This window comes from Schistocerca americana, chromosome 2, assembly GCF_021461395.2.
Source record: "Schistocerca americana isolate TAMUIC-IGC-003095 chromosome 2, iqSchAmer2.1, whole genome shotgun sequence".
NCBI lineage: Eukaryota > Metazoa > Arthropoda > Insecta > Orthoptera > Acrididae > Schistocerca > Schistocerca americana.
In genome coordinates, this window is record NC_060120.1 from 1,043,828,749 (window position 1) to 1,043,853,253 (window position 24,505).

The 24,505-nt window shown below is 39.1% G+C and overlaps 1 protein-coding gene across 1 annotated transcript in view; it reads right to left on the bottom strand.

Annotated features, from left to right (window-relative positions):
* Positions 1 to 24,505, bottom strand: part of LOC124594659 (vegetative cell wall protein gp1-like) — a 109,895-nt gene that overhangs the window by 34,774 nt on the left and 50,616 nt on the right. The window contains exon 2 of the mRNA XM_047133028.1: positions 12,543 to 12,770. Coding sequence (XP_046988984.1) covers positions 12,543 to 12,770 — 228 coding nt within the window. The remainder of the gene's footprint in view (positions 1 to 12,542; positions 12,771 to 24,505) is intronic.

Below are 24,505 nucleotides of genomic sequence, written 5' to 3' on the forward strand. Positions count from 1 at the left end.
GGCCATGAATTAGTGATCATGCTAACTTTGATATAACTTTGAATGTGTCCCTCAAAATGTGTGAATATGTATGCAGTAATGATGCATACAGCTTTCTAGCTATAAACGAAGGTGTTGATAGAATAGCACGTGTTATCATATTAATTTTGATAACTACACTTCTATGGAATAGAGTAATAGATGAGTAAGGACTGAAATTGTAATCTGTATATTGTATATGTAAAGTGAAATTGTCACTGGAACATATTTGTTGAATATGTATTATAACAGTGTAGTATTTCATAATATATTAAGCTACACTGTACCTATCATCTCCTGTTTGAACATTAATACTGTTAACTGACACATCTGGAAAACAAGGCCAGCCAACAGTTTCGTTAGGTTGCTGTGATGTCACACCAAATGGCCCACAGCAAGAGAGTATATTTGCATCATGGTGACAGAATTTTATTGCAAGTCAATCGATGTCGACCTGTGAGTTGTTAAAAGAGTTCGTTATTACACATCTCTTTCATCACTGCAAGGCATTTGCTTTCTGTCACACTATGGTGAATAAGTGCTTTGTACTAGGCTGCACTGATAACTACTGGACCAGGAAAAAGATTCTGTGTCCAGATTTCCAGAGAACTCTGAGCTGAGGAAGTAGTGGACACATGCTATTTGACAGGAGACCTTCACTCCATCAGAATGTTTCCTGGTAAGCACTATCAAGACACATCAAGAACAAAAAAGTAACGTTAATTTCAGTGTTTATGTGGGGTATGCAACAATAAATTATAGCCACAATGGCTCCATTTTTGGTGCACATTTTCATTGAAATTGTTATGCAAATTGTATAGTTTGGATTTTGCATGATTCAATACGTGTCAACTGAACAGTGGACAAGCTACATAAAATTTTGTGTGAGAGTGTGGATAGATTATTTAATTTCAACTCCCTACAGTAATTACAACTGTAATTCCTGCACCCAAAAATACTTATCCCAAAAATTTTCGTGTTTGATGATTAACATTTTCTGCAGATGAATAAGAAAATATATTTAAATTAGTGAAAAGTACTAATCTTGCTTTGCTATAAAAGATGTGTGACATACTTTTGCTAATATGATATTTTTATAGCAAGATGATGTGTAAGTAAAAGTATTTCATTTCAAAAATATTACAGAATAATTTTCTTTTCATTCCTTTTCCAGGTTTGTCAAAAACACTTTCTTTAGAGTAACCTGATATTTCGAAGCACTAGAGTTGATCGGAAAACAGGGACAACATTAACACTTCCTTTGGAGAAACCCAGATTGAAATAAAATACAGTGCCACATTTATTACTGAATGCCAGTTGCTTGAACTCAGAATAATATGTTCAATGAGAATCCAAAAGTCAAAGAAGACCGAGGCTGGAAGCAGAGGCCTTGAGAACAGCTATATCTGAAAGCTTACAAGTAGAAACAGCTTCCACACAGATGGAAAAAAAAGTTTCGACAATCCTAATGAATTTGTGAGAAATAGTGAAAATGTTATAGTGAATGAAATGTGGAACAAAGTTTTGAAAAAAGATTATGTACTGTTCCTGTATTTAAACTTTGCGAAAACTTCACTTGTTATTGTGTATATAACTGTTTGCAGAAAACTCAGTGTGAAATTGTTTATGAAGGGTGTAGAGATTGTTTCAACACACTTTGAATGAAAGTTAGCAGTGGTTCTTTGAGCGCGTGAACTTGATTCGAACTTAGAGTTTTGAGCATCTGCAACACAACAATTTGCTTAAGTTATGTGCAGAGTTAATTAATCCCAGAAATAGTGATCTAAGCATGCCAGTTATGCACTAAACAGTGTAAAGGTTGTTTCACTCCTGAAGGCACACACTGCAATCTCTTTTCAATCTAAGGCTCATAAATTTGATCCAGAGCTTTTGATTTTATTGTGTTATTATTGCACCACATGCTTACAGGGTGTTGTGATCATCTGGTTTTGTCATTATGCCTCACCAGAATTCATTGAGGAAGCTTAGCCACCATATAAATGTGAACCCAAGTAATCATATCTTATGTCACTTGAAGCATGAAGTTTCACATTTAGAACCACGTGAGCTGTTTGTAGTCTTTATGCTAGATGAGACAAACATAAAGCTGTAAATAGATTATAAAGAACAAAATATTTCTTTAATGACTTTGGACACTACTGTTATAGCAACAAGTGCATGTGTTTTTATGTTCCAGAGTATCTTTCTCCTTGCAAAAAGGTTGTGCATGTATTGGCTGTAAAGAAACTGAACACAAAGATCTTGTTCAATATAGTAAGGACTTTAGTAGTAGGTGCAGAAGCTTTTTCACTTGTTGCAGATAATAATGCCATCAATAGAAAAACAGTTACACATTTAGCAAACCTACCACCAGCCGGTTTTGTGAACACAGATAGTCAATTGATTTATCCACATGACACTTCGTATTCTTAAGTACCTTCATATAATTGGATGAAAATGAAAATCTTAGAGAAACATTTTGTTGTCCAGATTTTGATAATACTGATGCTGTTCGATATGCATCTTTTGTTGCAGTTATGGAAGTTTGTGATATAAAAAGCCAAAAGTTGTTAAAAGATAGTTATGGTGTGTCAGTTAAAACTATGTGGCCTAAATTTTAGAAAGGCAAAATGTTAAACTGGCCACTCAAGTGTTCAGTGATTATATTAAAAGTAATTTATCAAACTCTGGACAACAAAATGTTTCTCTAAGATTTTCATTTTCATCCAATTAGGGTCCGTTCATAACATAGAGAACTGGGAAGGTACAGCTAAATTTATAAATCTGAACACAGTGAAGCACTGTAAATGTTAAAAAAGGTGTTCAGTATAAAGAAGAAATGCAGAAGTGTATGACCAATGAAACAGGAGACATGTATAGATAAGTTAATTACTTTGTTGGATGAAAGGAGAAGTTTAAGCTCAGACAGTGGTAAGCTGTCTTTGGAAACAGGCACAGCATTTGAGCTTACTACCAGGGCCATTCAATAATTAAAGAGACAAATTGGTCTAGAGAAAAACTGTTAGTACCTAGTTTGGTACTTTTATGGCTTTATGTTGGTATCACATGGATGAACCCTGCTCAGCTGATGTATCAACATCGTTTCGTTTATAATCTCAAAAATACATTTCAAGATGGCGAGTGGACTTAAAATATATACATTAGTTGAATAACGTTCTGTTATTTGTTTTTTATTTGTTGAAGGCAAGAAACCAGTGAATATATACTGTAGAATTTCTAAAGTTTATAGTTAAGGTTGTATGAATTGTGCAAATTTTTACACGTGAGTAGAGCAGTTCAAAAATGGTCACGACTCAGTGGCTGACGAACACTGTTCTGTTCGACCAATTACAGTTTCAACTCCCTCACTTGAAAGTCAATTTGATGACATTATTTGTACCGATCACTGTGTGACTGAGGAAATAATAGTTGATAAGGTTCTAGTTAGTACTGGTACAGTCCATTACATTACCTGTAACAAGCTGAATAACCGCAAAACACGTGCAAGATGAGTCCCAAAGGAGTTGATGCGGCTACACAAGGAAATAAGGTTGAGAGTGTGCACAGATCTAAAGGAGCTTTATGAAAGAGAAGGTGAGCAGTTCCACAACAAATTTTTAACTTGTAATGAAACTTGGGTTCACTATTATGAGACAGAATTAAAAAGTTAAAGCAATGAGTGGAAGCACTCCAACTCACCTGTGAAGAAAAAATTCAAAAACCAACCATCAGGAGGAAAAGTCATGTTGGCGGTGTTTTGGGATGCTGAAAGTCCAGCATACAATGAACAGCCAATACTACTCGGATTTGCTTTTAAATGAGGTGAAGCCAGCCATGAGAGAGAGGTGTCGTGGATCTCAGAGGAGAGGTGTGATTTTACAGCAAGATAACGCACATCCTCATGTTGCTTAACTAACCTGTCAAACCATCGACAAAATGGGTGGAGAAGTACTGCCTCATCCCCCTTATAGTCCTGATTTAGCACCTAGTGATTTCCATTTTTTTAGTGCACTGAAGGAGACATTACTTGGGAAGAGGTTCCAGGACAACGAGGATGTGAAAACGTTTGTGGGAAATTGGTTCAAACATCATGGTAAAGAGTTCTTTACAGCTGGAATAAAAAAGCTTGTAGCCTGTAGGAACAATTGCATTAATGTTCAAGGAGATTATGTTGAAAAGTAGAAAAAGTATTGTTTTGTAAAAATAAACGTTTTTTCTCCACACCAACTTGTCTCTTTAATTATTGAATGACCCTCATATTTATGCATTAATGTGGTAACTGAGTACTGTAGCTTGGAAGTAAATATGACATAATGGCATATACCCTATCAGCCAAGTTCCGGATTAATTCTATGGTAGCAAGATTTGGTCCGTATAGAAAGTTATCAGGATGTCAGCATCATAGCCTCAATTAGTGATTTGTTGAAAACTGAAAAGAAGACTCATGAGTATCTTAGAACTAAATGTGCACATACAAAAGAAGATGAGAATTGTAGAGATGGTTTTTAAATGTTGAATCTGATCTCCCAGGTTTAACACCCATTGTTGGTCTCTGTTGCCATTCATTAATAAGGAAACTTTGAAGTACAGAGGGCACAGTTTTTTGACACTAGATAGGTCTGTGACAACTGATAAGCAGTTTAACTTAGACAACTGCACAGAGGTAGTTTGAAGTTCTCACATGCATGTCCTGTGATTACACATAGTTATTTGACCCTGTAAAGTTTGTTGATAAAACCTTCGACCATGAAGCTACAAATCAGAGGGCAGTAGCAACTGAAGTCATTTTGAAAATAGTTATGGCTAATTATGTGAGGTGTCAAAAGTGTTGTCCTCAAGAAAATTATATGGACCACTGTGAGTATTGTACCAAATAATTTTTGCAAAAAGAAAAATAATGAAACCTCCATGAAATCTCTTCAATGCTATAAGAAGAGGAAATAACAAATACTTTGCCAAAACTTGAAATCAAATATTTGAGTTTTATCCATTTATTCTGTATTGCTTATGACTGCCTTCCAAATACAACCACATATTTCCAACGCAAGATGTTTTAACTCTTTGAAGCAATGTGTTATCTGCTCAGTGTGTAGTGTAAAATCAGGAGTAAACGCTGCACAGTGTCTGGGAAATGTTAAGAAACAACAACCTTAATTTTTTGGGCAAAATCTGTCAACATTTTCGGTTATTGCTTAATATGCATTGCTTGTACCTATCAGTAGCATCCAAATAAGCCCATAACAAATGCTTCTACTCTGTAATGAATGATGCAGTGGACACTGGACTCAGCACTAAGTGTTAAATCAAATTTAAGTGTGGCATAGTCTCCTGAAAATGATTATAAATAAAACTGTGAATTTTTTGGACACAGTATGACAACATTTCCTTTTATTGACAATGCAGGAAAAGATAGATTGCTACTTACTGTAAAGCTGACATGATGAGTTGCAAATAGGTACAGTTAAAAGATACTTCTACAAAGCTTTTGGCCACAGCATTCATCAGAAAAAGAGAAACACACGTTATTCATTCACACAAGCAAGCACACCTCATGCACACACGACTGCCAACTCAGCCAGCTCTGGTCAGACCTGGCGGTCATGTGTGCATGAGGTGTGCTTGCTTGTGTGAATGAATAATATGTGTTTCTCTTTTTCTGCTGAAGGATCTGGCAGAAAGCTTTGTGTAAGTGTGTTTTAACTGTGCCTGTCTACAACTTAAGTGTCATCTTTATGATAAGTAGAAATCTGTCTTTTTCCTGCACTTTTGATACTCCTACCCCAGTTTCCACTGTTTGATGTTCCTTTCATTGATTAATATGCATTGCTTGCTACACACCACTAATCTCTAGAGCTCCTCTAATAAAAAAAATGCTTTCACTCTTTAAATGAGTGATGCAGTGGATACTGTGCTCAGTGACAAGCATAAAATCAAACGTGTGTAATATACCGTCTCCTGAAAATTGTAAAAAAAAAAAAAAAAAAAAAATTCATTTTGTTGCAAATATCAAATTTTTGTTTCTGATCAGAGGTACTTAGGCATGCTTGCATATTATGGCAAGTGACCCGCATGTATTTTTATTTTGTACTTGTAGCTTTTATGTACTTCGATAAATATTTTTTTATGCAAAGATTGATTTTTAGAGAGGTCGAACTTTCCTGTGTGTGGAAGCTTGTCCTTCACTGTCTTGCCTTTCAAAGTCATGCTTGCTTATTATGAAAATATACAGTTTTATTGATACAATGCTTCAAAGATCTCATCAAAATGGACCATTTCTAGTACACTTTGCTGTGTTATGGTGTCAGAAAATGTGACATGATTGGATAAATATGCTACCAGAGGTAAGTTCAAGATCAAAAATAAAATTACTACTCACTCAACAATGTTAATTTTACTTCTTCTCCCCCTAAAATGGTGCTTGGTTAGTTTGTTTTTCTAACATAGTGTCATTTAGGCATGAGACGAAGTGTCAGCTATTACGGCAACATGTTATTTTGGCTACATGTGTTTTTCACTGTTATCGAACTATTTAAATGGGGAAATATCATTGCAACACATAGTTTGAGAGCCCACAGGCACGTTTTAGGTGTTACATGTAAGTTACACTACAACTGCACTGCTCCAGTAGCTGACACATTACTGTAGTTGACATGCGAGATATACAACAACAGTACAGACAATTTAGGTTGGGTAATAACATTGACATAACCATTGTGTGTGTGATCAAGCCCGGATATAGGGCGGGAGGAGGGGCAAACCGGGGTAACCGCCCTGGGTGGTAATTTCACGGCGCGCCAATTTCGTATTCTTGAAGATAAACACTTGGTTTCACAAAGAGCCTAGCATCCAGCCCATGTTGGTCTATTGATTATCCATATTATTTTGAAACGCATCTTTGTTGATTTTTGAACACATTCTAAGTCGATTTCTGAACGAATGGTAAGGTGATTTTTTAATGCAAGTATAGCGCACGTGATGTCTCTCCGTTTCCCCGTCGCATCTAGAAATAGAGATCTTTCCCACAGACAAAAGGGGACCGCCCTATAAGAGCTGAGCCGAAAAAATCCGAACAGGTGAATGCCAATCGCTATTTGTTTATGTGGTTAGTTGGGTGTGCGAGTGATTAGCATTATTATAATTATTAACCAAATTCATCGATTCAGACTACCAGATTGGAAATAAACGGCTAGCAGGAATAACATACAATGTGAAAAAGATAATGTGTTATCTTCCAGGTGTACCCAAGAAAATGAAGTATTGACAGAAAATGTTTGCCAGACACTACACTGCTAAGGACCAGCTGTATAGCCCCTGGTTAGCAGATGCTTAAATTCTATGCTCGGAATAGCGCGGAAAACGCGTTCTACGAACACATAATAACGCCTAACTGAAGAATAAACGCGGGAACACTAAACCAGTGACTCTGGTATGGTTAGTGAAGTTAACCGGAGAATAAGTTTTGATAATGGCAGAAACAATTACAGAATTAGTGATGACAAGATTGATTGTTAGAATGAGGAAACGGGGACATCACCCTAACTATGTGGAAGAATATGACGATTCCATACTTATATAAAAATTTTGTGCTACTACTTCTCGATCTCATGCTTGAGAAATTGGAACGTATGAATGAAATGTGAAACTATTTCATAACATAAAACTTTTTGCTTATAGCAGGTGTAATAGGTATTTTATACTGGTACGTCATGAATTATATTCTGTCTTGTTATTTATTTAAATGAGGCGTGTGTTAAAACTGCTGCAATATTAGAAAGAACTATTTCGTCTTAGCTAACACTGACAAAATAGACGTAATCAAATCGAGAAACTACTTCATTTTTTACCACACCAGCCTTGGGTACTATTCGAATTAACACTTTTTTCAGTATTAAACAATGACATTTTCATTTTTCATGTAGCAAACGTTTGACGAACGTCGATGAAGTAATAGATTCTTTCGCGGAAAGGAAAGCAGGCCGTGTAGAGCTGTAGCAGGATTAGAGAGAAAAAATGCTGGAACCTAAGGATTGAAAAAATGTCTACTGTCTTGCATGTCTCTTGTCTTTACTGGTTTTATGTTTCCTATACTTAATTTAATGTCACACAAAAGAGACAGTTATTAGCTAACAGGCAATAAAGACTGCACATTTTCTGAAGAGTTTTCATTCTGTCCAGTATAATTTTTTTAGGTGGGTAGGACGTCAAATTGGCAGACTGAGAGCAGAAGAGGCACCACAGGACATGTTAATTTCCACTGTTCTGAATATAGATTTGATGGCTTCCACTGCAAAATATTCACGTTTGAATACCACAGAGCGAAACACAGTGACGTGCGATTGAAGAATGCTGTGCGAAGAGGCGTGGCACTGTTCTTTGACACACTCAAAGACCAAAAAACATGTCTTACATTTCCTCGAGCATATATGATTTATATATCAATCGCTTCAGAGAGATGTGCGCTACAAAACGAATATAATTTTGAAAAATCGATTTTTTTAAATTTTTGGTGTCCTATCGCAAACGTTGTTGGAAAGGGGGTGGGCTGCCACTATCAAGATTTTGCTCCGTTTCGGAAATATCGTAGATCGGGGGCTGTGTGTGATTACGTATTTTTGATAAATTAATAATACAGATATTTTAGATGTGGAAGTACTGTACGTTGTACCAGTATTGTCAATATATTTGTATATTTTTGATAAATAATTTAGGTTGTTCGAATAATTTTGAACATTGTCAGTTCAGTAGACTTAATGGGTCCAGTCTCGGAAATTTGAGGGTTGTCCTTAGAGCCGAGGAATGTGTTGGAATGCCTAGGAAAATATACCCCTATCGTCCTTCAGGTCTCCCTCCACATACTGGGACAAATGGCAGCAGCAATCAACTTGTCGATAACATCTGCCGTCTGATATTACCAACTGTGGGACATGAGAAGGTGATTCTTCGTTTATTTTCTAACGATTCTGTTATCAGAATAGCTATTTCACTATACCACTTTGGGTTTTCAACAGACTGCAATACGTTTCTTTATTCTGACAGTATCAAGAGTTTTTGCAACTTTGCATGACGACCAAATGTGAGAGCCTCTCCAATCGCTATCACTTCAGCGGTAAAAATTGAACAATATGGGTGCAGGTGAAACTGATTGATATATTTCTACTTAAGAACAACAAATGATGATCCTACAGCTGAAGTCTCTTGATATTGAGAGCCATGTGCCCATGAACGTAGTGCAACCAATAAAGATTAATGTAAACACTGAACTGATTGTACCCAAGGAACTTTTCATAAATTTGTAATAGTGAGTATCGACGTTTTCCAATATCTGAATGGAATTCCAGAAGGTATCTGAATCCAGTCGTCGATGGCACTCACAGAGTCTAACGCTGTCACTAGTAGGAGGCAAAGACACCACATTCGCAACGTAGATCTTATGACTGAAATACTGTCTCTCATTTATCGCAGGATACTGATTAATCTACTATTAGTCTGCCAACTCCTGGGAAAAATTAATTTTCTAGCCCAAGTACTGACGCCTAACAAACGGCAGAGGTTCAACAGCTTCTGTTAAAGAGGTGTACGTCAGAATTGATTGCATTGCTCAGAGGCATATCTGCAGGCATCGAAATTCTACCATGTCAATTTTAGCAGTATATGTAAACTAAAGGAGGGGGGGGGGAGGGGGAGATAGAAAAGGAAAGGAAAAGGAAGCGATTATTGATGTCAGATGCATCGGGACATTACGCGGAATCAGCGGTGATGAGTGAAAACATGTACCGGATCGAGATTCGAACCCACTACCTCCTGCTTACTGGCAAATGGGTTAGCCACTGCGCCATCTGGGACACAGTGTTATTGCAACAATCTTGGCATGTCTCATGACCAGCCCACATTGCCACCGAGTGCCACCTATCTGCAGTCGCTATCCATTTCCTCCATGCTCGCTACTCTGTGATTCCCACAGAAAGTCGGACATACTTATGCATCCACACTGAAGAAAGTGGATCCATTGCCCCTCTACCGAACCAATGATATGAATGTGTGGTGTCTATTCTTTCGGACATGACTAAAAGAACAGACACCAAGCGGAACCTGCATCTGTGATACGCTACATGTAAACTGAAGGTGGAGGGGGCAGAAAGGAAAGGGAAGAGAATACTGATATCGGCCGCATCGGGACATTACACGGAATCAGCAGTAATGAGTGAAAACGTGCACCGGACTGGGATCCTAATCCGGCATCTCCTGCTTTCTAGGCAAGTGCGTTAATCATTGCGCCATCTGATACACAGTGCTACTGCAACTGCACGGACTATCTCTGCACGCCTTACCCACATTCCCACTGAGCACCACCTGTCCGCAGTCCCTGTCCATTTCCTCCATGCTCGCTAGTCTGAGATTCCTGCAGGAGGGCAGATGTACTTGTGCACTGCACTGAAGAAGGTGGATCCATTGGCCATCTACGCAAGTGAGTTATATGAATGCATGGCGTCTGTTCTTTTGAACTTATCCGAAAGAACAGACTCCACACATTCATATAAAAGTTTGGCAGCATTGTGAAGTAATAGGTAACCACAACCATAGACTGGGCAGACGAAGCCCTTGTACATTATCAAGAGAAAATAACGATCTTCATCCCATCATGTTCCAGCGACAGATCTCATTGCGCTAATAACGTTTTTCGTTATCTTGATTGTATGGCATATGTGTTCATCCCATGTTGAGTACTTAAGCGTTTGTGAGATACCATACCTAAAAATTTCGATTTAGTTACCAGCGAGGAATATAGTTACATCACTAAAATCCTTGAACTGGTTGATCGGCCCCAGGTCATACAGAATTGGCGTACAATCACAAGGTCGACCAGTTGGCGAAGAAGGTCAATGTTTCTCGCGACTGTCTACCATCCTCTTTTTTCATGTTATAAATAGCCTACAGAAACTACTCGGATGGGCTGAGGAATGGCGGCTTTCAATCTGTCATAAAGCTAAATAATTTACTGTCATCTAAACTTCCACAGGTTTTGAATATTTCAGACGAGCAGCACGCTAACTACCTTGATACGAATGCATACAACCACTTATATTGGATAGGCGTTAGGGACTATCGTATCTGCGGCTGTCACAAGAAAGAAGAAAGAGATGTAAATCATTAGCCCTTTTCCTATACTTTCGCCGAAGCACAGGAAAGCCGTTTAGTGTGCAACCTCATCTAAGTGAAGGTGCCCCTTCCAACAAGTGCTCCTTTCTTTTGCGTCATGAAGATCTTCAGGTATATAACCCCTTTTTTATTTTATACGAGATGGTAACGTGTGTATATAAACTTGCTGTACTGTCGGTACTCGTATAAACACTATTTAATCTGCAGATGTTTGCTTCCCAACCTCTATTGAGTTTTTTTTTTTTTTTACTTTGTTTCGTCTACAGTTGACATGTCAGTATTCCTTAGTTATAAGGAATCCATGTGAACATGTTAAAATAGTTTTCAATCTTTGTTCATGTTATTTAGATCGCAGTTTCTCTGTTGCTGTAAGCAGTATGGTTCAATATATCCAAGCCAAATTAATAAAGCCAATTTTTTTTATTCTTACCCTCTGTGCCAGAAGCGTAATCCTGTGAATTTCTATTGGCGACAACCTGCATTTGTACTTCTCAAAATGACACCGTCTCAGATCGCACAAAAGAGGCCTCATGTTTCGAGGAATTCAAAGGCTATGCTAGTTGTAGGGTGGAAAAGAGGGGGGGGGGGGGGGGAGAACTCTAGCCGTGGTGAAAGCAACTATCTGAGGAAGACACCCTGGCAGGAAAAAAAAGCAGATCAGAAGACTTCTAGTAAGTAACTCAACGTGCGACCGACTTGGCTACATGTTGGTAGACCATACACAGAACTCCTGTTACTCAAGATTGTGATGAAGCCTATCAGGACTACAGTTCCAGGTTCATTGTCTGGAATAGTAGTAGGACACAGACAGCCCTTATTCCCCTGCAACCGTCGACCCTTAGCTACCGACCCACAGCTATCAACCTGCAATTATGGAACCCACACCTACTGACCTACTCCTATCGTCTACAGAAAACGAGAAGAGACGATCATAATCACCTTTTCTCAACGCCCCCCAGGACGCCAAATCTTCCCCACTGCAGTCCCACGAAACGCCAAACAGTTTAACCTTTTCAGCCAGTCATCACTGTGTTCACATTGTGATCATCGTTCACCTCATTGAATCTTCATTATCTCTATCTCTCTCCTCCCATTTCAAATAGTGACATCTCTCAGTTAATACTTACATCATAATGTTAAAAAGGGTTCTTTCAGTGGTCGTTAGGCACGCTCATTCAAAACTGCCAGTGTGTTCTTGACACCTGTCATCCCTCTAAATGAGAGAAACATTCCGCCTATGGAATTGCATTGTCTGACATCACACTTAAAGTGACTTAAAATCACTAACAAAATTCAAATCCAGACTGTACAGTTTATAGCTATGGAGATTTCCATGCAGACATGGAAACAATGTGTTAGACGCTCACCTCATCGGCCGACTTGGGTGCTGACACGCTGCTGGGAGATGCTTCCGTAACTGGCGACGGCTGAGGCGTGCTGTGTGCCTCTGGTTCTTCTTTTGGCTTCTGCTGCACGACAGGCACCATGTAACTCAGCCACGGGTCCATTGGAGATGGTTCTGGCTCCTTGTCGGGCGCCCACGACGGATTGTCTGTTAGCAGCTTCTCGCCGGGGTCGAGTTTTATGAAGTATATCTGAAGCCGAAAAAAGAAATCCGCGTGCTTTTGGTCATATTCGTTTCGATAGTGCACACCTCTGCAAAACAATTTTTTTTAAAAATGTAGAGTCATCTTCCTTTGCCACGCAGAAATGTTGTTGCAGGGTCAGCCCAGGAAATATCAAGTTTTCTCTTATTAATACACTGAGGAGCCAAAGAGACTGGTATACCTGCCTAATATCGTGGATGGTCCCGTGAGCACGCAGAAGTGCCGCAACACGACGTGGCGTGGACTCGACTAATGTCTGATGTAGTGCTGCAGTGAAGTGATATCATGAAACCTGCAGGGTTGTCCATAAATCCGTAAGAGTACGACGGGGTGGAGATCTCATCTGAACAGCTCGTTGCAAGGCATCCCAGACCTGCTCAGTAATGTTCATGTCTGGGGAGTTTGGTGGCCAGCGGAAGTGTTTAAACTCAGAAAAATGTTCCTGGAGCCACTCTGCAACAAATCTGGTCGTGTGGGGTGTCGCATTGTCCTGCTGGAATCGTTCAAGTCCGCCGGAATGCACAGTGGACATGGATGGATACAAGTGATCAGACAGGATGCTTACATATGTGTCACCTGTCAGAGTGATAGCTAGACGTCTCAGAGTCCCATATCATTAAAACTGCACACGCCCCACGCCAATACAGAGCCTATACCAGCTTGAACAGTCTCCTGCTGACATGCAGGGTCCATGGATTCATGAGGTTGTCTGCATATCCGTACACGTCCATCCACTCAATACAATCTGAAACGAGACTCGTCCGACCAGGCAACACGTTTCCAGTCATCAACAGTCCAATGTACCTGTTGACAGGCTCAGTACTACTGAACCTTCAGTCCACTGTGTTAACTCGAACATCAGTTTTTTTAATGATTTTTTTGCACCTTTACTTACAGTTGCATGTTAAATTATTCAGGGCTATATACAGGGCTATAACAAATGATTGAAGCGATTTCATAAATTCACTGTAGCTCCATTCATTGACATATGGTCATGACACACTACAGATACGTAGAAAAACTCATAAAGTTTTGTTCGGCTGAAGCCGCACTTCAGGTTTCTGCCGCCAGAGCGCTCGAGAGCGCAGTGAGACAAATTGGCGACAGGAGCCGAGAAAGCGTATGCCACGCTCTCCTGACTTAACCCCATGCGATTTCTTTCTGTGGGGTTATGTGAAAGATTCAGTGTTTAAACCTCCTCTACCAAGAAACGTGCCAGAACTGCGAGCTCGCATCAACTATGCTTTCGAACTCATTGTGTAAGTAGGCTGTTTATGTTTTCTTATTGGCAACGTTACGTAGCGCTCAATATGAAAATCACTGGCTGTGCTGTGTGCAGTCTGTGGCTGCTTTGCATTGTTGTAATACTCGCCATTGTAGTGTTAGGCAGCTGGCTGTGAACAGCGCGTAGCGTTGGGCAGTTGGAGGTGAGCCGCCAGCAGTGGTGGATGTGGGGAGAGAGATGGCGGAGTTTTGAAATTTGTCATGAACTGCTATATTTATATATGATGATATCAAGGTAAATACATTGTTTGTTCTCTATTAGTATCTTTCATTTGCTAACTATCCCTATCAGTAGTTAGTGCCTTCCATAGTTTGAATCTTTTATTTAGCTGGCAGTAGTGGCGCTCGCTGTATTGCAGTAGCTTGAGCAGCGAAGATTTTTGTGAGGTAAGTGATTTGTGAAAGGTATAGTTTAATGTTAGTCAGGGCCATTCTTTTGTAGGGAATTTTGAAAGTCAGATTGCGTTGCGCTAACAAAATATTGTGTGTCAGTTTAAGGACAGTCGTGTATAATTGTTCAAAAGGGGATGTTTCAATTGATGGGGACATGCTGCGCCGAGTGTGGGAGGAACTTGATTATCAGCTTGATGTCTGCCGAATCACTAAAGGGGCACATATCGAACATTTGTGAATGCCTAAAAATACTTTTTGAGTTTTTGTATGTGTGTGCAAAGCATTATGAAAATATCTCAAATAATAAAGTTATTGTAGAACTGTGAAATCGCTTAATCATTTGTAATAACCCTGTACACGTATAAGTGTACACATTTTACTTAAAACTCGTTTATACTGTTAGCACAGTGCAAAAGTTTTATTCTTCATATACTTCGTAGTTCATCTACTTTGATTAATTAGGTTAATTTAATGTTGTGCACGTGAAAAATACTTACAAATACAAACATAAGTCTACCATCAATATTATATGAGCTGAGAGCAACTGTCACTAGTAGGAAAGCCTCAATTATGCGACAAATTGCACATATTTAACACAAAACTATAAAAATAGAAATCTGCAAATAAGTAATCCATTAGCATGCTGTAGGTGACAGAAATTAAGGAAATCAAGAAGAATTATTTGGTGACGTTCTATCCTTAAGAACTTACAGATCTGAGTGACATTTATGAATTCCCCTAAGTCATTTCTACTTTGGGGCTGCTCAGGTATTACTGAAAATACTTTCGATTAAAACTTGGTTTGCTAGTTGTATATCAGAAGCTGTAAAACGAATTCACTGGTACTTACACTGGCGACTTTGAGGAATGCCTGATGAGCGCAATGTACAGTGAAATCGATGACCTGTCTCTCAAGATACTTTTGGTAACAAATATTGAAAAGACTTTCAAATATTTCTTCTCGAATCTGAAGAATCGTAATATCACGTGTTTCGTCATTAATGATTTTTTCCCTGAAAAAAAGATGTTTGAATTGAAAATGAACATAAAATGTGGTTTTACATTAAATTAGTCATATTCCATGGATTCCAGGGTGATTAGTCCCTGGCATGTGGAAAGAAGTACAGCTACACATTCAATTTAAGTCCAAAACTATGAAATGATATTACATGTGACATTACTATATTACAATGCTCCTCTTAATTATAAAGTAACTTAAAACATTACATTTCAGACTTAGGCAAAGATACTGTTCAGTGTACTATAAGGGGTTGCCCAATAGAAATTTCCTTAATTCAGCCTTAAAAGTGCTCTCGTAGGTTACTGAATACATGTATGCTTATGTATCTGACTCGGTTTCTGTACTAACGTTAGATTCTTGAAGTCTTTGTAGAGGTTGTTTTTGGTCCTAGTGTGATATTTATGTTTTTTGCTATTTTTTAAAAAACAGAAATATTAATAACGACAAAGGACATCAATAAATACATAATTTTAAGCAGTTGTCAATATAACCATTTTTTAAAGACATGATATTCTAGAATTAACACCAGATATAATTCTTATAACATGTTACTGTATTCTGAAAATATGCAGAGTATACTAGTTTCTCCATTTGCCTACAGTTGTAATCTTGTTCATTGCAAACATAGCTGAACCAAGGTGTTTCTTTAATTCTAGACAAAGGGTATTCCAATATTGAGACTCTTGCCTGCCTGTAGCCACAAAAACATTACACTTCCAACTTCTTGTACTTCATTTCTTTTATAGCTAATGGAGTTCTCTGAGAAGTACTGAACTCTACGCACTGAGTCTTGTCAAAATTCCATGATAATCCATTTGGCTTCAACCATTCATTGATGTTTCAGATATATACCAGTAACAGGACTAGTAATAATTTTTATTCGCATACTTGTATAATCTACAAAAAGTACAAAATTTATATCTTCAGAAATTGTAAATGGAAGGTAGTTATGTACACAAGTAGTGATCAGAGATTTGCATCCCTTTTGCTTCCACAATGACAAATCTCAGAACTTATCAGTATCACCTAGTCTTCTTTTGCCTATGACAATAACCAGACACAACTCTTAATTAAAGGATCTGAAGTGTTGCTACCAAAAGATAGAGTAAAATATGTTTTTCTATAATATCATACAGAATTTAAATTATCTGGAAAGGTTTCAATTATTTTCCACATGAATGTAACTAATAAGTCAACATTTTTAGAACTGTTAATATGGAGAGACGTTTTCCTACATCTCCATCTGTATCAGTTTTTCAAACAAGTGACAGTTGGTCTCTAGGCTGCACCTTGAAATGCCAGTTAGTGCCATGCAGCAGAGGGTTGGATGTGGCTTCTGCAGAATACAACACTTATAGGCTCCTAGAACGCTCAGCAAGCTGAGACTATATGTGTCATACCAACCTCCACATGATTTTCACGTTCCATTGCTTACAACAAAAGGGAGTAAACTTAGAGGCTAAATGTTTAGTCTGGAATTCCTGTCTCTTTAATCTGTATCTCTCTATTATGCTTTGAAACATCATTAATCGATGTTCAACAATCCTTTGATAGTGTTAAAAATACTTTTTCTTCTGGCACTGGCAGTTCTACCCACTGATCAAAAGCATACAAAATTTGTACATGTTTCAAAGAGTGCACTAGAATACACTAACGTAAGTTTAACCACTTTGCGAGAATTTTATCAATGATTAGATGAAATAAGTGTAACAGCATGATCCTGATGCAAGAGAGCTTGTTCTCATGAGACAGCCACTTGGTGTAATATGCTGGCATGGCATTTCTCTATGGCACCTGCATTGCTAACATTGTCTTGTCAGTCAATAACCAGCTGGTTACTGAAACCATGGACACTGTATGCAGCCACACCACAACAAACCCACTTTTCCATCCAGGTAGGCTCGTCATCAAGTCAATATGTCATTGAGTCAGCATCTGTAGATACTGTTGGTTTCCACTATGCGATTGCTGCCATTTGACCATCATCTTCAAAGGAATGCCTTACAGTTCAACTGCAGCAGCGATGGACCAAAGGTCAGACTACATCCTTCAGCAGTAGGGCAGGCTAGGTAAGAGAACCAAACCATTAATAATCGATTATAACCAGTTTAATCCACTGATAACACAGGTTAAGGTCACACTTGACCTTGAGAGGGGTATCGTGTTACACATGAGGCAATTGGACATGTTATATTCAAGGTCACCCCCTTCCCTCCCCTCAGACGTGACCACATACCATCCTCCCTCCCCTCCCGTCCCCCTTACCCCTCGAGCAATTAAGAGTGGAGCTCCCACTCCCACTCCTCACCCTTTATGACTAGAGGAAATATGTGGGATGTGCTTTCGAGGTGTATATTTCATAGTGAAAGGAACATGATAAGGCATCAGGGATCACTCGCCACATCATGGCAGACTAAAAAGGCATGTGAGTACAATTAACTATTTACTGTCATAATTAATTTCTGTTTATAATTTTGAGGTAATTTTTTTGCAGTTGTACCAATTTTCCCTATACCTACATCTCCATCCTGTGATATATGTAAATACGATGGTAAGTAATTACCTCAGTGTGTTATTTAACAAATTGCATTATATCTGAAGTTGAAGAATATTCAAAATGCATTTTTAACAACAAATACGCTCTTGATAAGACATCAAATGTTAAACAAACCACACCAATATTCTGCATTAAACGATTTCTAAAGTGTGTTGTTAACAAAAAATACACTCTTGCAAAGTCTTTAAGTGTTAAATAAATACCGTAACACTGTATTTATACAAATATATACCAAATATAAGCCATCCCTGCGTTACTGGCATGTGTGTGTGTGTGTGTGTGTGTGTGTGTGTGTGTGTGTGTGTGTGTGTGTGAGTGAGACATTATAGTGTATGTTTTAAAATGAATGTGTTTTCCAATCAGTATAATTTCTGTAATATAATGAAGACGTGACATACTCTATTATATCTCTGTGAATAGTAACAAAACATATGACATAAAACACTTTGACAACACAGTGTGTATAAATTAATGACGTCATAGCAAATTATGAATACGTATTGCTATTTTACTAATGTCCTTCCACTTTCCATGACAGTTAACCAAACACAAGCAGATGTGGTATATAGGATAATTACACAGTATAATGTATTAATTAATACCACACTGCTACAAATACACATAGAGAGTATGAGAAACTCGCTCCTGTACTGTTGTGTGGTGTCACTATAAAGTTGCTGTAGGTTAAGCAGCCCACTATAGGATATAAATAGACGTGTAAAATAGTGACAGAAAAAGTTCAAGCATGTACATACTTTGCTTAGTATCACCCTTTATTTAAAACAAACTAATAAAAATATGTGGGATCATTTCACTGCTCACATGCTGTCACACAGATAACCACAAACTCCAGAGACAAGCACTATCATCGCTGCCACCACCGCTGCCAGTGATCACTGATGCTATGAGCCAAACACATGTGTGCAAAACAATAATCCACACTGCTGCAGCTGCTACCAACCCTGAGGCATGAATGACCTACCTCTGCCGACCCATCTTCCCATCATATGTTGAGAAAGTAGAGAAATTGACTTTATTTATTTAAAACAAATACACCCCAGCTTGTACCTTCTACGAACACGGTGATGAATGATCACATACCCACCAGCTCTTAATTGCTGTCATGGGTGGCTGAGGATAAAGACTGCCACATTATGAAACACTCTGTCAGATCTCTACCACCCACAAGAATCCTCCCCTCCATGTCCTCCCCTCCATCCCTCTTTCTTTGACTCAAAAAGAGTCAGGATCTCCATCCACCCCTCCCACTTTTATTAATAGAGCAAATGCATCGACAGCTTTCATCTTCTCTCGCAGGAGAGCTTCTGTAAAGTTTGGAAGGTAAGAGACGAGGTACTGGCAGAAGTAAAGCTGTGAGGGCGGGGCGTGAGTCGTGCTTGAGTAGTTCAGATGGTAGAGCACTTGCCCGCAAAAGGCAAAGGTCCTGAGTGCAAGTCTCGGTCCGGCACACAGTTTTAATCTGCCAGGAAGTTTCATATCGCCGCACACTCCACTGCAGAATGAAAATCTCATTCTCCATCTTCTTTGTTCACCACGGAGAGAATATCATCATGAAACACCAGCAGCAGCAGGCCCTGTTGCACAATTATTATAATTTAATGAAGTCACAACGTTTTCTGTAGCCACTAGAAAGCATGACGCACAACTAGTATTCGAAAATACATATGAGATGCTTGAACGATGGATAAATTGCACATTGCATTATTTAGTAACAAATGCCCGCCTGATAAGTACAAAGTCTACAAAAGCACGGTGTGACATGCCTATCAGATTCGTAAATAACGATGGAAAAATCCGACTGTGTACCTCACAACACACTGCTAAATGTAAACTTCAAGCATTTATTGTCACAAGAATTTAAAAAGATGACATCATAGTATGTTAAAACAATAATGTCACTCTAAGACTTATCCCTAGCACCCAAATCAGACTGAGCAAGGACTACAACACAACAAATAAACAAATTCTACATACCAAGTCATCGACTCTACCCAGTCACGGGCCCCTCTGCAGAGCGTACCACTGTATGATAAATGTGAAACAATGTGCAGCTGAAACCAACTACCAACTGCAGTGTTTGTTTGCTGTCTCTTGATAAGATCAGATGACAAAACTGTTCACAAGCCGTTGGCAGTCACATAAGTCTTCTGATCTCTTACACACATGACACATGGGGAATCACCGATCTTTGTTGCTTTAGTTAATGACTGAATTATCTGTTCGATGCCTCTGCATGTTGAGCGATATACATGTATGCCTTAGATGCCTACACACAGTAGATAAGCTGCCAATAGGAAGCAGCAGCAGCGTCTAGAATGCAGAGACGCAGAGGAAGTGCGCTCTTTGAGCGTTAAAATCATATAGTAGCCAGGGGAAACCCAAGAAATGCCCACGTGTAGTGATTGCATATTGATAGCTATGTCACCAATAACACAGACAATAAGCATTCAACAGAGAAGGAGAATATAAGCTGTAGTAAACACACTAAAATATCTTTATTAAATGTCTCAATTCTCCAGGATATTTTCCAGAAATGTAGTGTTATTAATGTTCCACATACTGATAAAGTTTGCCTGACCATCTATCTAATGATAATATGTATATCTTTTTTTAATCATCTCTGGAGTCCTAAGTATGTCATATGTAACCTAGAATTACACTGAGAGACTGTTTGAAATACAACTGTCAGCATATATGTTTTGTTACTGCCTCTTGCCATTACCAAATGTTCCATTAAAACTACAGTACACATAAACTCTTCTTGATTTTGCTTAAGAAGAATAGGCAGTCACGCATTAGAGGAATGGAGTCAGATGTGTGTATGAAATAGATTTTCCACACCGCTTTCAATGCACCTGTCAGTCCTATCTTACTGTGGTGGCGTGTAGATAGACCCTAAAATGTGTATCTACAGTTTTGTTCACTAATACCACACTTATGGACAATATTAGTATCGTCTACATACAGCTGATACAATATTCCATTAGAACACTCACTTTAATATCAATCAATTCACATTCCTGCAAGAGCATCAGTTCGTCTATTTATAATAATAATAAGTGATGATTAAACTATGGGACACTGACAGGCCTTCCTGACTGATACAGATAGCATTACCACGTCACATAGGAACGACTCAGACAAGGCAATGCAAGCAACCCATCCTAATGCACAGGACTATTAATAAGTAGAATCAGTTACAGCTGATACAATATGGCTATCCCACTGAGAAAATGATTTTAGAATCTATGAATACATTCTCTGCATTTATTCTGAATGACTTACAGCACTTCTCTGCTAAAACGTTCTTTCTGATATGCCTACTTCTGATGCAGTATGACCGTCATATAGGTGAATCTGGTAGCTTCGTCTCAGCACCCTGGTGCAATCAATAGCTATCATATTAAGAACAGACTGAAAGTGTGCTTGATGTAGGAAAAAGAAAGTATTTTAATGATAGTTTTTTCCTCCAAAATGTGTTTTAATAATGTATAGAAATATATAAGAAAATAGTGGTATTTCCTACAAAATCGTTGTTTTTGTCAAAAATGCTCTTACTTTAGTTGGAAGAACTCTCCAGCACACTACACAAGGAGGAAAGGGAAAGTTCAAATTTAACACAAACAGCAATATGTCTCCATGGAAGGAATAGAACTTCCATTTATTCCTGTAAGCATATTTTACACAGGTATGCATTGTCAGAAGCTTGCACAGTCATGTTAATTCTGATGCTGCTTTCAGAAGATTTGACAGAAATGTAATATTAGCTGCAAATATTGCATCTCTATTCTGACAAATACTATCCACAAAATCTTTACCCTTCGTAAAAATCACAAACGAACGCTGGGAAAACCACATAGCGCGTTCAACCCACGGATTGGGTGTTTTTTCCCAACATTTCAGGACTTCATCACTAAGGAAACACTAGGTTTGATCTCTGTTACCAGTACATAAGAATCCAGCATCACTTAGTTTGTCATAACGTTGATTAATAGCTAATTACCAACCACTGTAGGATACCAGCCTCATATCATATATTCTACATTTAGGATCAGCCACCTCACTGCCTCGTACATCACATGTTGAAGTGCACTATGATGTCATTTCAGGAGATCAATACTGACATATTTCCATTCTGTACCGAAAACAGTTCAATGCGTAACATTTCATCCACCACAGATACACTTCATAGGTGTGACTCCCTAACACCCCAGACATCCACTAAGTTCAAAAGAGACTTGCTTTCAAACATCCTCACATCTCTGTTACATAATAAAGTGCGGTGTATGTATGTATGTATGTCCTGAATCTCTTTCCAAACTCCTGAGTCAATTTTAACCGAATTTGGCAGGGAAACAAAAGGACTTACAACTATCAGACCTGCAAAGTTCATAAATTTTGAAGTCCAGGAGTGGAGAAATGGTAAAAACGTGTTTTTTCCAGACCTTAGTATATAGACTGCCCTACATGATAGGTATGTTGTGTGGAAGCAAATTGGCCTGCCAAATCATTCTGCTCTGCAAGAAACGGTTTTCTGGGCCCCAACATGTAAGTTTCCTGGCATGGCAGGCATGTTGTGTTAGTGAAGTGTCGACCTGCTATACTGAACTGTATTGCAGGAGCTACATATGCCAATGAGCATGGCTGGGAACATGTTGAGGCAAATAGAGAAGTGGGTGTACAGAGTTAGAAGAAATTGACAGAGCGAGGGGAGAAGGAGGAGATGCATTTGGTGGGTAGAAGGTGTAGGAGGTGGTGGGCATGTGGAGAAGTAGGGGGGAGGAGGATACTGTCAGAGGGAGATGGAGGAAGATGTAGTCAGAGAGAGGGAGTGGAGGATATGGATAAAGAGAGGGAAAAGAGGAGTTTAAGAGACAGAGAGAGTGGGGAAGAGAAGATAGACAGTTAGGGTTGGTAGAATAAGGTGGACAGACAGAGGGAGGAAGAGGTGGAAGAGGAGGTGTATTCATAGGCAGGTGAAGCTGCAGAGAAAAGGCTATGATACTCTAATGATGCTAGTTAGAGGCACTTTCAGTCAAGTGATTAAGATGTGACTGTTGGTCACGTATTCTGCATTTATTTGTAGAAGCAAACCAATTGCAACCACTTAGCCCAATTGCGCTACTTTCTGTATAAGTATGTGTTGTTGTGAGGGCCCAACAGACCACAGTCTGGAGCTACAGCAAGTAAATCCAGGTAAATTCACTTCTGGATGCCACTCCAGATGCAATACTGGTGGTTCAATCTCCAAATGTTACCCCAAATCATACATGTGTGGATCCAACCCACGCCATGGACATAAGCTGGTGGATCAGTCTCTGGACATTACCCTACATCAAATGTTGTTGGATCCACCCCAGATGTTATGCTGGTAGGTCCATCTGTGGGAATTACTTCTGGTCATATGTGGGTGGATCCATCCCAAACAATATCCTGGGTGCAAAGCTGGTGGATCCTCCTTGGAACTCCCATCCCAGGTATAACTCATGGTGGACCCACATTCGAATCCTATCCCAAACCTAACTTGGACTTTGGGGAGGTATACCTGTGCAATGTATCTGTGGTGGGCTGTATGTTACACCTTGAACTGCTTTTGTACGATATTTACGCTCGGTACTGAATGGAAATACATCCATATTCAGGTCCTGAGTCATCACAGCTGTGCAGTCCGGTGTGAGATGTGCAAGATATTGGATTAGTTCAACCGAAATATAGAACAGATGATACGAGGCTAATATCCTTCAGTGGTTGGGCTTTGGTTATTAAGGAATGTCATGACAAACAACGAGGGTCACTCCAAGTGAAATGCACACTATTTTTGTAAAAATACAGTTTTCATTCTGCATGTGCGAAAGTTTTACAGTGTGTAGAAACATCCTTCCCGCTTGTTTTCAAACTTAGTTCAACCTGTTCCCGTGAGTGGCGCCGTTACAGCATGTCTTCAAGATGGCTGCTACACTTGACGTTCGTCAGAAGCAACGTGCTATCATAGAATTCCTGTGCTGTGAAAACAAGACAGTGGGAAACATCCACAAGAGGTTGAAAAAGGTGTATGGAGATGCTGCTGTCGATCGCAGTACAGTTAGTCGGTGGGAAAGCAGGTTACGTGATGAAAGTGGGCACGGTAATATTGAGGATTGTCCTCGCAGCAGCAGGCCTCATACTGCACACACTCCAGACAATGTGCAGAGAGTTAACGAATTGGTGACTGCTGACAGGCGCATCACAGTGAACGAATTATCACGCTACGTTGGGAAAGGAGAAGGAAGTGATTGCAGAATACTGAATACTGAAAGTGTTGGCGTTAAAAAAGATTTGTGCCAGGTGGGTTCCCAGGGTGTTGACAGTGGCTCACAAAGAAACAAGAAAAACGGTATGCAGTGAACTTTTGGAACAGTACGAGAATGGTGGAGATGAATTGCTTAGAAGAATTGTGACAGGTGATGA